The 17761-nt window shown below is 37.4% G+C and overlaps 2 protein-coding genes across 7 annotated transcripts in view; both read left to right on the forward strand.

The window, feature by feature from the left end:
- The first annotated feature begins 3834 nt into the window (after window positions 1–3834).
- On the forward strand, window positions 3835–10559 carry erich2 (glutamate-rich 2). Of its 3 annotated transcripts, none has more exons than XM_053499349.1 (11): window positions 3835–3939; window positions 5335–5374; window positions 5955–5994; window positions 6097–6133; window positions 7162–7257; window positions 7906–7998; window positions 8406–8512; window positions 8660–8853; window positions 8998–9055; window positions 9563–9634; window positions 10059–10559. In XM_053499349.1, exons 1-11 carry the CDS (start codon window positions 3932–3934, stop codon window positions 10325–10327), a joined length of 1014 nt encoding a protein of 337 aa, XP_053355324.1. In that variant the 5' UTR covers window positions 3835–3931; the 3' UTR covers window positions 10328–10559. The 3 variants fall into 3 exon arrangements, with proteins under 3 accessions (XP_053355324.1, XP_053355325.1, XP_053355326.1); XM_053499350.1 differs by having other exon boundaries at window positions 8406–8503; XM_053499351.1 differs by having other exon boundaries at window positions 8406–8503; window positions 8663–8853.
- A 4168-nt stretch (window positions 10560–14727) lies between these two features.
- gad1b (glutamate decarboxylase 1b) overlaps window positions 14728–17761 on the forward strand; it is a 28044-nt gene continuing 25010 nt past the window's right edge. Inside the window, exons 1-3 of one of the 4 annotated variants that reach the window (XM_053499391.1) lie at window positions 14728–14788; window positions 14903–14950; window positions 16788–16903. In XM_053499391.1, coding sequence (XP_053355366.1) covers window positions 16819–16903 — 85 coding nt within the window. In that variant the 5' untranslated portion in view covers window positions 14728–14788; window positions 14903–14950; window positions 16788–16818. Of the gene's footprint in view, window positions 14951–16784; window positions 16904–17761 lie in introns of all 4 variants that reach the window. The other 3 variants (XM_053499392.1, XM_053499390.1, XM_053499389.1) reach the window with 3 other exon arrangements.

Below are 17761 nucleotides of genomic sequence, written 5' to 3' on the forward strand. Positions count from 1 at the left end.
ACAATGGCAGAAAACCTGATAGACCAGAATGGAATGGTGCTTCCTCACTATCACAGTGAGTTGCAGTACTTCATGAAAACAGTTCTCACTGGTGAAGTTATTACATTGTTTGTTTTCTGTGTCTTGTTACAAATAGAATATACAGAGAGGCATGCAATCGGCATTTCATTATGTCTGATGAAGACATTAGAGAGCAGAAAGACATCAGTAATGGACTCATTTATTTGCATTTACAGCTCATATATCAACACAAGACAAGCCTGGAATATAATGTGTTTATTGTATATCACGTGTATTTTTCTTTTTCACTTGGGCCAGGATGAACAAGGCCAGTCTGGATGGCAGGACTACAGGTGTAGTATGGTAGCATTGTCATGTACATCTCAACAGAGAAAGAAGGAACTGAATGTTACTTCTGCTACACCGTTTTTTTTCTTTTCAGAAGATTCCTGCTATTTCCTTCATGTCTTTCTACAAAAAAACAATAGAGATTTATCCTCATCCTTTGCATTATTGATAAACAATCACCCTTTTCTTTCAAGGCTTTCTTGCTTGCCACTTTCACTCACTTATCGCCTATCCCGCTTTATCCTGTATTCAGGGTCGGCAATCCATCGCAGGGCACACACACACACACACATTCATTCACACACTACGGGAAATTTGGGTACACCAATTAGCCTACTGTAATCTGCAGGTTTTTGGAATGTGGGAGAAAATCTGAGAAACCCAACAAGCCCAGGGAGAACATGCAAACTTCATGCACAGAAGGGGGAATCGAACCCGGACCCTGGAGGGTTCGGTGCTAACCACAAAGCCACCATGCTGCTTTCCTTGCTTGTTTAATTGTTTAAATGTTTTAACGCACACATGATTTTGAGTCTTGGCTTTATATATATATATATATATATATATATATATATATATATATATATATATATATATATATATATAGTAATGTAACATCTGGATGATGAGAATGATGACACAAAGAGGGAGATGTTAAGTGAATCCTGCTTTGGATCAGGAATTCATTTCACATTTCAGTAATATGACATAAGTGAATAGAAAGAAAAACGTTTTGAGTTTCACCTGAGTATAACATTTGTATCATTATCAATTATCCCAGACTGTTTAATGTGTTAATTTGGATTCATTTTGTTGTTTTTCCTTCTAATGGACAGTTATGTTTATGTAGGTTCCCTCAAAGCATTATGACTGCTTAATTATGAGCTAGAACGATCACATATGATGAGTAGCAATGATCACTGCCTCTTTTCCCAGACATAACACTATTTAGTCTGCTGGAAAATAAATTGAGGGTAAAAGAACTTTCTTAAGCTTAGAAGGAGACAAAATAGCACTGATGATCTGGGAGGAAACAGCATCTATTAGTTAATTGCCATAAGTTCCATATTTGCTCTATTAACTCCATGAACGCTGTTTTATCCTTGTTAAGTGTTTATGCTCTTCATCTTTTCAGATTACAGGGAGTCACATTATACGCTTCATCTCCTGGCATCCAATGTCACTCAATTTAAACCTGGTTTGATGACTACAGAATGAAGGTAAACCGGTAAAAAACGGCTTTCGGCACAAAACTGAAGGAAAATGAGCTCAGGCACTTTTATAAAGCTGTTGAAAGACATGGAAATGTGCTAAACATCACTGTGGGTACAATGAAGAATAGGAAAACATAGGTGGGTTTCATTAGTTATTGAATAATTTCAGATGGGGATTTTTATGGACGTCTAGGAACCAGTGAGAGTTTAAATTAGCAGGTATAAGCCCAGATTTAACCACTACTATAGCCTGGAGCTGAAATGGACCGAACTAGGATTAAATGTCATGAACCTAAATCACAGTAATGATAACCCATACTATTGATGCGGGGGGAAATCAATTTAGTTTACAATTTTTTAGAACTTAAAATAATGTGTATACAGTAAGTTGTCCTTTTATTCACCCAGAAAGTACAAAACCCCTAAAATATGTTCGGTGTAATCACTCAGTCATTCATCATCTATACTGCTTTATCCTGTATACAGGGTCGCAAGGGGGGCCTGTAGTCTATCCCAGGAGATTTAGGGCATGAGGATTTACACACTATGGGCATTTTGGGAGCACCAGTAAGCCCAAAACTGCATGTGTTTGGACTGTGAGAGGAAACCGGAGAACGCGGATGAAATCCACCAAGCATGGGGAAAACATGCAAACTCCACACACACAGACTTGAGGTGGGAATCGAAGCCTGACCCTGGAGGTGCAAGGCGACAGTGCAAACCACCACACCACTGTGCTGCAAAATTCACAAATTCACAATTGCTTAAATATTGACAAGCTTTGTGTTAGAGTATGATGTGATCTCTATATGAATACAGATCCTACTCGAATAACCAAGAGTTTGTTAAAGAACACAATGAAAAGAAAGAACCAAGGTTGCCTAGATTAAGATTGGATTTCACTAAATGAGGCAATTCATTAAAATCAGTGACCTTGTAAAGAAGGAATTAGTCAAAGAAGCAACCCGAGAGGGGTAGTAGTGGATATACCAGGCTAGTTTGTGTAGATCCATGACATTTAATCTCAAATAAGGAAAAAGGGTGCAAAAGTTCAACAGATTCATAAACGCACGCAGCACACTGTATATGTGTAATGTCTGAAACAGAAAAACACAATAAATAGGAAGACATGAAACACATTTCTGACACAAACAGCAGATGCTGATCATCTCCAGCTCATTGGTTTCTGGACAGTCCCACCTGCTGTTCGCTCATGATGAAGGTCATTCTTACTCATCCTCTGCATTCAAATCATCATCATCTCTCTCTCTCTCTCTCTCTTTATCTCCATCTCTCCTTTTCTCTCTGTCTCTCCAGCACCAGTCAATGGTGTCACAAGCTCTTCATTCCAGTCACACACTCAAAAAGAGGACGAGTGGTGCTTTTTGTTCTGCTGACAAAACACACTCACACAAGCACTCACACACACTCACACACACACATTCACCCCTGTTACATAAACATGACAAGCCCATTATTCTGTTCACATCCCCATGCAGCTCAGTACACACCTGATATAATCAGCAGCAACAGCAGGGATTCAGGGAAAAGACAGAAACAACCGCGTTATGACTGATTATTAGATAATTTTACATTTTGACCAGGAAGAGATTTTCTTTGTGAACTTGAATAAAAAAAAATTATATAACTTAAAAAAATAATAATAAAACTGCATTTTATATAATCATTCATTATGTCATTAACTGTATTTTATTAATTGTTTAGATATTTTGAGCAATTACAGTTATTTAGGTTTTGATTTGGGGAAAAATGAAATTATTATTATTATTATTATTATTATTATTATTATTATTATTATACATCTTTTTTTATTTTTTACTATTCTACATTTATTATGATTTTTAACTTTTTAATTGCTGCCTGAAATAGTTATACAGTATATTGCACAGAATATTTAAGTATTAAAAAATGAGAGACAAATGTATCCCTGAAATATATAATATGTAATTATTGTTCCATTGTTTCGGATTTTTTACAATTCATTTCCATCTTTCATAAAACTAGTTAGTAATAATTTAACTGATCTGTACTGTTTGTTTTTGTAAATATTTATTTCAAATTATTATAGTTTTTTACGTTTTTTTTCCCCTCTTTTATAGTGCAGTGAAACTATTACCGTTTTTATTACCACATAAAGTGTGTTTGATTTTGACCCTATAGTGAAGTGTGTGCTGTGTGAATGGGTTCCGGTTTGGTTCGTGTTTCACCCGGAATCTTTCAGAAGCGAAACCATTCCCCGTTACCTTGGAAACGCCCACTTGTTGGCGTACACTAATAGCTTGGGCTCGATTAGAGTTTAACAAACAGAACGAGTAAAAGCGCGTTAATGCCGTTTGGCCGCTGATGAGATGAGCAGGTGGGTTTGAGGAGTTAAAGCTGGTCAACTTGTTTGCGTTGTGTGTTAGAATCGTTCATGTAACTGAGTTAGCGGCTGCATTTCCACCTGTGTGTGTGTGTGTGTGTGTGTGTGTGATTCACATCCAGCTCTGTAACACACTGACGCAGTTTTACAACTGAAATCTGATGTAAATTATATCAGGTTAAATTCATAGTTTATTTCCTTTATCACCATGTTTAACTAGGATCTACATACTGTACATTAACTCTTCACATCTTCACAGCAAATAATCCTATTTAATACTTACTCTGATTCCTAAGATCACTCTCTCATGACTCTCTTTCTCACTCCATATTTGCCTTTTTTGTCCAAAATTACTAACTTATAGCTGTTTGTATTAAATCAATGAAATAAGAGCCATTTTTTAGCTCAACACAACAAAAAACTATATTTTTGTTCTATCACATTGTTCAGCAGTTACTTCCCACCCTGGAGATACAGTACTGTATATCCGTCGTTTCTATGGCAGTCATATTGCCAGATAGATGCCAAATTGTCATTCCTACACTACGGGCAATTTTGGGAACGCCAGTTAAACTAAACTGAATGTCTTTAAACTGTTGGAGGAAATCCAACCACTACAGTATTAAAATTATTTAACATCCTCGGTACTTAGTAGAGGCTGCTTTAGTTATTTTGACCTACTGCAAACATGATATATAGCTAGACATTAGCTTCTGGTAGTGTTTCTGAGAGATCTTAGCCAATTCCTCATGGGCAATGGCCTCTAGTTCAAATTCTTGGGTTTGAATGCTGTTACTGCTTTTTTAAAAAAGTTTTCTATTGAATTCAAGTCAGCAGATCATGATGGCCCCTCTAGAACCCTCCAGGACTTTATCTGAAACCAAGGTTTGGTGAATTCTGAAGTATTCTTGGGATCATTGTCATGTTGGACGGTCCAATGATGCCGAAGTTACAGCTTCCGCACAAATGGCATGACGTTTTCTTCAAGGATAGTTGATTGAATCCATCTTGCCCTCTACACGCTGCAGCTTTCCACTGCCAGAGGATGCAAAGCAGCCCCAGAGCATCACCAAGCTATCATGCTTCACTGTAGACAGGGTGCACTTTTTTGCATATGATTCATTCTTTCTCCTTCAAACGTACTCCTCATAGGCCCAAAAGTTTTGTTCCATCAGTCTATAGAATCTGTGTTTTTTTATTTGGTTTTTAGCTTATTGTAGCCGAGTTTTCTTGTGTTTTTGGGTCAGTAGTGGGGTACGTCTTGGGTGACCTTCAATGTTCAGTTTAAGCCTTATAGTGTAAAGTCAATATATAATATAAAATATTACTTGACATGCTATTACTTATTATTATTTTGGTTATTAAAGAAGCATTGTTTTATATCTGTAGGTTACAGTGTGTCGGGACGTCCTCAATAGTACCATCGAAGGTAAGAAGTCCAATTTAGAACAGTGTGTAGTGTTGCTGCCTCAATCCTGATACTCCCTGACTCCCCCCCCCCCTGCTTTTGCCATAGAGTTCTTTTTTTTTTTTTTTTTTACGTAACCCTGCAAATTTAAGTCCTGAGCCTCAAGTCCATTTGCTGTGTTCATGGCATGTAAAATTGGACTGCTTGACATCGGTTCCTTACACATAGTCTGCAGTGTATCAAGACATGATGGGGGTGTTTTCTTTTTTTTTCTTTAAAGACATAAATGTAATTACACTGTTAGAGGATTTGGAAATATGTTAGTAGCTTTGTGTGTTTACCTTATTTGTTTTCTTAATCTATGCAATCCTTGATTATTAGATTTTTAAGAAGAAGGATATTGTTAATTTTAAATAAATAAATACTTAAATGTTTATAATGCACTACCTAATTGAACTGATGATTTTTTGGGTTGTTTTTGAGGTCAAATAAAATAAGAGGTCAGTTTAACCAAGTGTAAATCACTATTAACTTTCTACAATAAAAAAGTAAACACTTTACTCTTTTTCCGTTTCACTTCTTAATGATTTCAAATTTACAGGATGCAGAAGCTTTAAAACCAGGAATCCCAACCTCTAGAGGTAGCCCCACAGAGTGTCCAGTTAAAAATATATATATATATTACTCAACAGCACAGCATCCTTGGTTTGTGAATACTGTTGTGCTTTCTTCTTTTTTTGCAGTTGCACCGGTGAATAGGTTGCTCCAGTCAAAGAGACAGTAGGTTTAAACCCCAAATCCTATAAATACAGTCCTTTCAAATACTACTGTAGTGTTCATTACATAGAAATGCTGTCTTGTGGCTTCATTTCATTAAATAAACAATTCTTTTTTTATTATAATTATAATATGTATTAAATAATTATAATATTATTACCATCAAGGGACATTTCGTACCAGATCAGTTCCTGGTCAGTTCCAGGTTCAAAAGGTTTAACAATAGTAGTATTAGGGACATCATCAGCAAAATTGTACATTTGTTCATGAATATAATTTCTGGCTTATAATACAAAATTTTGTTAGACGAGGATGAAAAGGAAGAAGTGATGCCAGTTTCACCAGAAGGACTTCTAACACAAATGGATAAATCCATGTAAATAGTCAGCTCTTGTTTAAAAGTTTAACACACACACACACACAATAGTGTGGTCTTACAGGAGGCATGAAAGCAATTGACATTTACAGAAAACTTCAAGCAAAGTACAGGTTTGAGACTCTTAGCCAGCATACACCATTTGAATTGCACAAACATGACGATCCCAGCTGAGGTGGCTCGGATCTCACTGCAGTCGTTTCAGTAAATCAATGGATAACTCGCCACCAACTTGTAGAGCAGACGCGTCTGTCTGTGGGAACTGTAGACACAATCATTCAACAACACCACTTACACATTACAGGGAGTAAACTGGGAGTCGTTGCCAGTTTCAGACGTGAAGCAGGCAGTCCAATCATGGCTCCGGTGTACTGGGACAAATTGGGATAAGTGCATTAGTGTAGCAGGGGATTATATAGAGAAAGAAAGGGAGTTATTTCTCATAACTGTGTTCTTTTAGTCTGCACAATCAAAAGTGTATTTGTTTTCTTTTAAATTATTTAAAAGCTCATTAATGAAACAAATTAAGCATAAAAGCACTTTTCAATAATCTTGTTTTTGACTGAGAGTCTATAACACATTGATTGCCTCAGAATAATGTGGTGTGTTTTATGTTTTAATTTGATGTATTTTATGACTCTTTTATCCTCTTAAGGCCTCAGAAACCAAAACTGAGTAGACAGTTAGAGGGACAGCAGCCGTCTGTGTCAGTCAGCACAGACAGAAGACATGACAAAGGAAATGTAGACAGGTGAGATACAGTATATTGTCCATTTTTACTGATCAGTAACTATGTGTATTTTTTTCTATTTTTTGCACAAGTATAAAGTCACAAGTCTAATCTCTTTGCGATTGCATCCACTTGCAGTCTTGGTTTAGGACTCAGTGAGACTTTAATCTATATTTCACATCAGAATCCCTATCCACTGGCATCACTTCACTCGCTGCAAAGTTTTATCCCTCTACATTTCCTCTGTTTACGATATCTGTGTTGATCCTCTGGCTTCTTTGCTTTGACTTTTGATTCTGATCTGCTTTCTGTTCGTGGTTCACCTGACGGACTAATCTCGACCCTGACTCCATCTACTTACCCTTTTGTAAAAGAATAAAATTAAGCTTACACCCACCTACTGTACCTTTGATTTGTATCTCTATTTTTTTGTAAAGTAGAAACCAAACACAATTAATCAAAAATTTAATTCAGACAGATACATTTTTAAGGTACAAGTACAATCATGTACACTAAAAAAAAAAATTATTCTGTCTTTAATCAGCAAACAGTTCAGACGGTTGACTTTAGTCTTATTTGATGAACAAAATGGTCTGTACAGTATGTTGTGTCATAAAATACTGTAAACCAAAGTGTATTCATTTATCCCTGACCTTTTATTCATTTCAGAAGCACTGTGAATCCAAAGCCAGTCTCAGGAACACAGCAAGCACAGCTGGAGAACAACTGTACAAAACCAAAAGTCATGCACAGACCATCACGGTATACTACTGAATGCCGTTACTGATGCAGGACAAATTTTTTGTATATTACTATGAATAAAATTAAACAATTTTATTATTAATATTAGTACTATAAATAGTAACATTATGACTTTCACAGGATATTGTATCTCTATATATAATTTTCCCAAGACTCCCCTTTGTGTTCTAAAGTTTATTATGGTCCACATCCAAGACTATCTGCTGTGAAGCACGGCGCATAATTACATCATGTGCCATAAAGCTTATGTTTTTGCGCCTGGAATTCTCTACGTTGTGTTTCATATGGAGGAGAAATAGCAGGACGCGTTCCTGTCTGCTCTCGTGTATGCGCTGTGTTTTATGGCCTGTGGATGCCTATGGCGCTCATTCTCAACCCCATTACATTTTTATACTCTTTTATACCAGGAGCGAGACGCACACTGGTTTACAGGCTCTGTCGCCAGCAGACACATCCAAGCACAGACTAGAAAAATCACCTAGACACTCCGCTGCTGGTGGTGCAGGTATTTCAGGTAGTGATAGTAGTGATGTCAACACATAGGATTATCTTAATGTGCTCCTTTTAATATGTTAGACCTAGTTTATACACAACGTGTTATGCATGTTATCTGCAGATAGCTGCACATTTCTGGTGTGAATCTTGTGTGACGTTTTCACAGAAGAAAAGACTGTAAGTGCAGACAGTGTGCAGAAGTTGCATGAAGATGTAGTTCAGGTGCCTCAGTACCTTGGAGTGCCAGAGAGTAGAACTGGCCTGAGCACAAGTAAGGCAGAGAGTGGAGATGAGGAAGAGTGTGAAGAAGAGGATGAGGACAGGGATGAATTTCATGCTCCCATTGAGCTGCTTGCAGAGGTCAGGCACATTCCTACTTATTAATTTAAATCATTGCACATTGCAAAACCCTGCTGAAGTTGTATATTAAACGTTGTGTGTGTGTGTGTGTGTGTGTGTGTGTGTGTGTGTGTGTGTGTGTGTGTGTGTGTGTGTGTTCTTTAGTTTCTAAAGGCTGTGATGGAAAGGGAGTACACACTTGCCAAGAAACTCTGCCAAATGAGTGAGTACTGCAAGGAGTTTATCACACGGTACTGAGATTATTACATGTTGATTTTAGTTATAATGCAGTGCCAGTAAAGAAGGCGTGGCCTCTGTGTTTGTCAGTCCCAATGAAGGAGGAGTGGCCTCTGTCAGTCACAGTAAAAGAGGTGTGGCCTCAATGTTTGTCAGTCACAGTGAAAGAGGTGTGGCTTCTGTCAATCACATTAAGGGGGCGTGGCCTCTGAGTTTGTCAGTACAAGTGAAGGAGACGTGGCCTCTGTTTTTGTTAAAAGAAGTGAAGGAAGTTGATTCATGTTACTTGTTTGGTCATGTCATATTGATTAGCTGTTTTAATTAATAAGAGGAATTTTAAATACAGTATACTGTGCACTTTGGTCGTACTGCAGCTCTGAATTACACAGCTCATATTACATTCATTTATTTGGTTGTTTCTTTGACTACAGTAATCTCACATACTTGTGGATGTTTTTTCCCTCATGTTTGTTTCCTTTTTGTTGGCTTTCAGTTCTTGTTTATGAACCCGAGAACCCTGAGGCCAAACACTTCCTTCCTCTGATTGAAGAAAGACTGCTGACAGGTGAGACAATGATCTTCATGTCTTTCCGCCTGCTTCACTCTCTTTATCTTTTGCCTTTTCAATTTATTTCAAGTAAAGATAGCTTTCGTGGTCAGATTCTGTGAATTCTATTATCTACAAAGCTTCTTCAAGGTGAATTAGGCAATTTAGTTAAATTAGATTGTATGTACAAAGACAAAAAGGCTCTAATAAATATAGTGTATAGTTTGTCCCATTAATGCTGTTATAGTTATGTTGATTTTCATTCGCACATCTGACTTACTGTGACTACAACCTTTGTGTAAATAATGTAGCAGCACAGTTACCATAAAATGTTCAGCAATTATGTTAATGCAGAAATAATAATACTTAGACCACTCTGCCCAAAGGGAAAAACTGGTTCTGGTACATGGTGTGTGAATGTGTATGTGTGTGTCTACCACAGATGAAGCACAGGAAAACTCCAGCAGTGATGACACATCTAATTATGATGAAGATGACGAAGATGATGATGATGAAGAGGGTGATGATGAAGAAGATGATGATGATGAAGAAGATGATGATGATGATGATGATGATGATGACGATGATGATGATGATGATGATGAAACCAGCAGCAGTAATAATGATGATGATACAGGTACTGATTCCGATGGAGGGCACAGCTGCTCATCATCATCTGACAGAGACAAGGAAGACATTAGCCAGAGCTGATCTCTGCCTCCTCAAACAGCTGTTCAAACCTCTTGCAGCTTTATTGTTTTATCCAGATTTTTTTTGCACTTGTGGGACTACTGTATGTTCCCCTTTTTTTCTCTTATTTTTTTCATCACATTATTTCGTTTCTATTTTCTAATTTTATCTTAGACTTTTTTGATTGATTTAAAATAAATAATTTAATATAATAGGCCTCCAATGCATTTAGGATGAAACAGCAATCAAAGAAATTTTAAATAATTGCCTTTTAAATAAAAGCACTTTAAATAAGTGTTTCCTGTAATTTCTTAATCAATGCCCATGTTGTGTACTCCTGCTTATTCTGCAAGATCGTAAATGGCACATAACGTCTATGTAAATAAAAGAAAGGTTTTGTCTGTACATTGGTCAGGACTCGCTTTTTCAATTATATCTTTTCGTTTCATACATTAGAGGACCAGAAACCACTCACTCAGTCATCACCTAAACTGCTTTCTTCTGCATACAGGGTTGCAGGAGGCTTGGAGACTTTGGGCACGAGGTATGGTACACCCTGGGCAGGGTAATCAACCATCGCAGGGAACACACAACGGGCAATTTTGGCCATACACATCACTCAACAGAGTCAATCAATTCAGCGATTCTTTCCTCAAGGTGAACGTGGCTATGCGCCTAACTCAGCACGAACTGTGTACTTATACACAGAGTATGCAGAAAACAAACAATGTCAATGCATTTAAGAAACTTCCACAATCACCACAAAACACAAGCAAAAGCTTGACACAGCATGGCTTACTCTAAAACATGGGATGGACATTTTTACATATTGCAAACAGTTTGAATGAGGTTAAATAAAGGAACTTTGAATGTTGGCACTATGACTACATTTGTGCTCTTCCCTACATGGCAGTGGTGGTTCAGAGGGTTAAAGCACTGAGTTACTGATCAGAGATCGGCAGTTCAAGCCCCAGCTCCACCAGGTTGCTATTGTTGGGTCCTTGAGCAAGGCCCTTAAACCTATCTGCTCCAGGGGTGCTGTATCATGGCTGACCCTGAGCTCCGACCCCAGTATATGTGACAAATAAAAGCTTAATTTAACTTAAAAGGAAAGAGCTAGATACACTGTGTGTACAAAAGACAAAGTGGAAGAGAAGCAAAACTAAAATGAAAAATGGTGTAGGTCTAATACTGAAGGAAGAGTATGCCAAAAGTGTAGTGAAAGTGAGGAGTGTGTCTGATAGAATGATGAGTGTGAAACTGGAAGTGGAAGGCGTAATGATCAATGTCGTCAATGCATATGCTCCATAGGTTAGATGTGACGTGAAGGACAAAGAAGATTTCTGGAGTGAGTTAGACAAAGTGGTAGTGAGTGTCTTCAAAGAAGAAAGATTGTAGCTGATCTTAATGGGGATGTTGTAGAAGAAAACAAAGGTGATGGATAGGTAAGGGGTTCAGAAAAGGACAGATTATTGTGGCTTTTACAAAAGCAGGGAAATGGCAGTGGTGAATACATAATTTTAGAAGAAAGAGGAACACGGGGTGACATACTGAATAAGAATGGTGGAAGGTGTACTCAGGTGGACTATCTAATGTTAGGAAATGCCATCTGAAGGAGATTAGCGATTGCAGGGGATAGAGTAGCACCCAACATTTTATGGTGGTCTTTGGGATGACTTCGGAGGTACAAAAGAAGAAAAAGAGAGTGAGGACTGAACCCACGGTTAGGTGGTGGACACAGCATGGCTTACTCCAAAAAATGGGATGTACACTGTGAAAACTGAGCCTTGCACCATAAATTACATTCGTAAAATGATGAGTAGAAGGGACGACACAGTAATTGCAATAAATAAAACATGTTTTAAACATGAAAAAAAATCCAGATCTGGTTCCTTTCATTTCTTAAGTATCTTTGTATGCAATATGCAGAAGCAATGTGGCTTTTGATAGTTTGGAGTTAGTTTTCTATAGTAACTTTGTTAGCATTAGCACTATTCACTGCATTGTGTTGTTGATGTGGATTGATGATATGGCTCAGTACACCATAACACCCAACATGCTATTTCTGAAAGGAGTGTGCCACATCTGTTCAGAATGTTTCCCAAACAGCCGTGTGATAAAACTCCACTTTGTGCTGCAGTCCCATAGAAACGTTTGCAAGATACAGATTTTAAATGGTTGTCTTTAGAACATAAAAAAAAGAAAATAATTATGATAAGCTTGTCTTGGATGCATTGATGGAAAGTTGACATTAAGGTCACCTTGTGGTTAAGCCAGGAACTTCTGTTCAAGATCAATCAAATGATCCTGGCTATAGGGCTAGACACCCAGCTCCTGTCATGATATGCTCTTTTAAAAGGCGAGTCTTCTCCTCATGGCCATGACTTTTTTTCTGACAATTAAAATTAGCGCCATTAATTTATTGTACATAACATAGTGATATAAAAAAAAATGTTACTTGTTGTTGAGCTGTTTTAACAGTAGTATTTTCCTAATATGACCTTATTTTGTACCAGCTGTCCATTAGTATTTACTATAATTTTAAGGTTACAGTGACCCCTGTACATGATTACGTTTCTGATTTCTTTAGGCCAGAGAACATTTTTAGTATACAGTCCAGTGACCTTATATAACCCTGTTTTTACTCCTACTATGTTAGACTGATGTCGTAATCACCCAATAAGATGTAAATCCTTCTTTTTCCATAACCAATTATTTGTTTGAATTCTGCAATATAGAATGATGTCTCTGTAATTTTAGGGTCAGTTTGTTAATTAAGTTGCTTTTGTACCGGATTCTTTGTATCAGAAGGAATATGTTCTAATTGTTTCTTTAACATAATACTGGCCCTATTGGATTGAGCTTCTGGAACAACCACACATTTTTATAACACACGATAATAGAGTAAATTTGCATTCTGCCATGAAGCACTGTGCATCATATGAAAGGTTTGGCTCCGCCCCTTAGTGGAGTCTTCAAGAGCTAAGAACAAAACTGATGTCTATTCCATAAAGCTTAGTTCTTTTTTTTTTTAAGTAGACATGTAGAGCTGAGAGAAACAGGAAGACCTCAATTTTGTAAAATACAAATGTTGTGAGTCGATTAATGTGACCAAGCAAATACACTAATCAGGCCAAACCATTCACAAGGACATACTGTATGTTCAGTCCAGAAATCTCTTGTGAAGTGTTTATGTGGGCACACTGTTGTAATGGTTAGCACTGTCTCCTTGCACCTCCAGGGTCCAGGTTCGATTCCCAGCCAGGATTGATTGAGGTCTGTCTCTATGTGCATGGAGTTTGCATGTTCTCCCTTCGTGGGTTTCCCCCGGGTACTCCAATCCAAAGACATGCAGATTAGGCTAATTGGTGTTCCCAAATTGCCCATAATATACTGTATAAATGAGCATGTGAGTGTGTGTAAGTATGTGTGCACTGTGATGGATTGGCACCCGGTCCAGTGTGTAACCAGCCTTGTGCCCTAAGTCTCCCGGGTTAGGCTCCAGGCCCCCTGTGACCTTATGTAGAGGATAAAACGGTTTGGTCGATGAGTGAGTGTTTATTGTATTCTACCCAATAGCCAGAAGATGGCTTTAAAAATGGCCAATATACTGTACAATCACACGGGTTTTAAAACGTGGTTTGGAAAATGATATTTGGAAGTCCCACTCTCATTAAGACTGATAATGAATTATTTTTTTAAGTGGGAGGGGTTTCAGTATCCAGCCTCATTTGCTCAAAGCCTACAGGGTAATTCAGGGCAGTTTGACTCTCTGTCGCCCCCTCATGGTGGATGTGTTCAACCACGGGAAGGAAAGTGTCCGGTTTAAGTAGAAGGTGACTTTTTTGGGTTCAACGTCTTTGGATGTGTGTGGGGGGGCGTGATAGATAGATAGATAGATAGATAGATAGATAGATAGATAGATAGATAGATAGATAGATTGATTGATTGATTGATTGATTTGTAAAACTTTATATAAATAAAACATATAAATAACCAGGTAAAACGAGTATTTGTTTTGAAATCTGAGTGTTTTATTGTGTAAATGACTGAAAATGAGTCAAAAACACCACTAATAAGACGTTAGTAAGATGAACCTCTCTCTCTCTCTCTCTCTTTCTCTGATTGATGGTTCGAGGGGCTGAAACTTCTCAGTGTGTGTGTGTGTGTGTGTGTGTGTGTGTATTAATTGCTCTATAAAGCCGTGACAGTGACTCCAGGCTCCTGTGCCATTTCCATGTCTGCCCGCAGCACAAAGTGGATTTTGTTCAGGCGCTGCTGGAAATTTTCGGGGTGACTCACAGACGCGCGCGTGTGTGTGTGTGTGTGTGCGTGGGTGTGTGTGTGTGTGTGCGCGCGCGCGTGTGTATGCGCGCGCGGAACGAATATATTAAGTCGATTCACGAATTGGGGGGAAAGGAGAGACATTTATTCTCGTCCAGAAGACCGGGGGTTTGTTGTTCCTTTGGGAGATTTTCACCGGTTTGTAAGACAATATTAAGAAGATCATACACCCCACATATTGTACACCCGTGCACACGCTCACACACACTCACACACACTCTCTGTCTTTCTTTTGGGTTTTCTGGATTGTAGTCTACAGAGCTGGAGAGGAAGTCTGCGACACACACACACCTGTAAACGGTAAGCTTCTTCAGCTTTACTCCCTTTTTCTTTTCTTTTTTTGAGCATGAACATGATTTATGATTGCATGCTTTTCATTCCATGATTGATTGATTAAATGGCCTGAATGCACGTACATTTAGATCCATCATTCAGTCTGGGTGTGTGATGTGTGTACGGTTTTTCCCCCATAGTAAATGGGTCAATAAAAACACTTAGGATTCGGCTCATTAAAAAAAAAACAAGGTTATTTAACACATGAGTGCCAGAGTTTATTCATTCCTCATTCTGACGCTGACTGATGTGCGTGCGCGCGCGCGCGCGTGTGTGTGTGTGTGTGTGTGTGTGAAATAATTGAGGTTACTGAGTGTAATATTGTTTTAGGCAGGAACTGGTTCGGAAAAACGTCACAGTGTGAGAAGAGAAAAAATTATTATCCAAAGCAAGTAAGAAAAAAACTAAGTGTAAACCACAGTGATAAACAGAGCTGTTTATATTTTAATATCCAGCTTTGACTCCTGGTTTACAATTATTAATATTTCTAATAAAAATCAAAAAAATTTTAGATAAACGATTTTAGAGTTTTATAATGTTATAAAATGTATAATGTTTTGTAATATTATTTGCATTAATTGTAAATATTCTGTATATCTGAGAGTTAAGAAAATTTATGTTGATGCAAAAAAAAATAGACTCAAGAAAAATATACTCACGTAAATATAAACATAGTTTTATTTGAAAAGAAAAATATAAATTATAAATAAAACGGCAAATATATATGACATTTTTATACTTTTCTGTTTTATTTTTCAGGTAGTGTCATTAGTAATTTCAACCATAAATCTCTCTCTCTCTCTCTCTCTTTCTCTCTCTCTCTCTCTCTCTCTCTCTCTCTCTATATATATATATATATATATATATATATATATATATATATATATATATATATAGGCTATATATATTATCTTCGAATTCCAATCATTTATAATATTTCTATACTTTCGTGCGCATGACGCAGGTATTTTTGAACCTTTATTGGTTCTAAATTCATCCGTCAATTAATCAAAACGCTTATGCACAGGAATCTTACATCACTGTCGTATATAGACTACTTAAGGGTTTATATATAATCTCCTAAAGGTACATTTTAATGTTTGCTGTTTTGTGTATCTGTTGTTAGATGTTGTTAATTTTTTTCGACTCACTTGAACATTTACGTGTCTAGCTGGGACACTGAAAAAATGCGAAACTCGCACCAAATCATCTTATAACGATCTGCATAGCTTCAGCTCAAATAATCCAAAAATAAATAGTTAAAAATAAATATGATAAAATCAATAATAAATATAAGAATTATACCAGAAAATGATAGGGTGTGTGAGTGAACGTCTTAATGTTTAAATCATTTATATTTTTTGCATTTGGCATTGCTTTATTACTGTAATTGTACACTTAACAAAAGCTTCAAATAATTTACAAAAAAGGAAACACAATAACTATATAACGGAGTATGACAGGCACTGACTGGAACATGGCTGTCAATGAATATTGACAAAGAGCCATTAAATATAACATCCATAAAAACACAAATTTGCGTTTTCTTTAAATAATAATAATAATAAGAGTAATCATCATCATCATCATCTATATAATAAATGCAAATATAATAAACTTCTTCTTCGTTTCATAAAAAAGGGGAGCTTTAATTCGAGAATTTGTCATTTTTATAATAACTTCCAATTTTAATTTATATTTATCTTAATTAAATACGCGAAATTAGGATATAGTTTTTGTTTGTCTGTTTGTTTGTTTCTTTGTTTGTTTCTGTGTATGATTATGACTATGTGTGTCCCAGCAGTGTGTCCTTGGTGTGAAAAGCGGCCAGTCTGATGATGGCGGCTTCGGCTTCATCCTCCTCCTCCTCAGCCGTCGAAGTAGATCAGAGCTCTGCTAATCTGCGACCTCCAGCCTCGGGTAGGTCCTGATAAAGAGCGTGCACACACACAAACCCCCCCCCCTCCCCACCCCCCCCCACACACACACACAAATAAAAAAAAATCTGCACAGTGTCGATCCTGTAATAATAATAAGAATAAGAATAATAAACATAATAATAATAATAATAATAATAATAATAATAATAATAATAAAAACAATACAAATAATTCTGTAAGGCGAATGCAGTGTGACCTGTGCTGCAGGTGTGTATTGTGCTGATAATAATAGCTTCTAGACCTTGTCCACTTCATGCAGGCGCTTTTAGTTAAAAATGGAGGAAGAAAAAAGGCATAATTAGTGAGATGACAGTAATGTGGGGAATTATCCTCTCTAGCCGCAGTGTTCTGAACTCACTCATCCCTCTCACCCGCGAGCCCAATCCCACAGCTCACGAACATCCTACAGCTTTTTATATACTGTAGCCTATATATTAAATATGTGTAGGCTATTATGTTCTAATATTTGGTGCCTGTTTTAAGATTTCTTTAATGTGGATACATTTTTGCGTACATATAAAAATCTGTCTAGAAAATGTAACAATGTTGCTTAGAGACCCCAAAACCCCCGACATTTTGCTGGGTAAGTCTAATTGGCCAATTTATGGCAATTTTCTTTTGAACTAAAGGCACAAGAAAGCGCGCGCACGTGTGTGTGTGTGTGTGTGTGTGTGTGTGTTTGAGAGAGAGAGAGAGAGAGAGAGAGAGAGAGCACGTGTGTTTCTATTATCTCTGTGCCAGTCTCCATCTCAGGCTTACTGATGCGAAGCGTGCACGCGCGCGCACACACGCACACACGCGCGCGCGCGCGCGCTCCATGCTATATCGCTACTTTTAT

Source organism: Clarias gariepinus, chromosome 6, assembly GCF_024256425.1.
Source record: "Clarias gariepinus isolate MV-2021 ecotype Netherlands chromosome 6, CGAR_prim_01v2, whole genome shotgun sequence".
Classification (NCBI taxonomy): domain Eukaryota; kingdom Metazoa; phylum Chordata; class Actinopteri; order Siluriformes; family Clariidae; genus Clarias; species Clarias gariepinus.

Excerpts from the sequence above, each read along its gene's own strand:
- erich2 (XM_053499349.1), top strand. Across the intron at positions 8,513-8,659 it reads TGGTGGTGCAGGTATTTCAG|AAGAAAAGACTGTAAGTGCA; the intron begins GTAGTGATAGTA and ends ACGTTTTCACAG. Across the intron at positions 9,056-9,562 it reads CAAGAAACTCTGCCAAATGA|TTCTTGTTTATGAACCCGAG; the intron begins GTGAGTACTGCA and ends GTTGGCTTTCAG.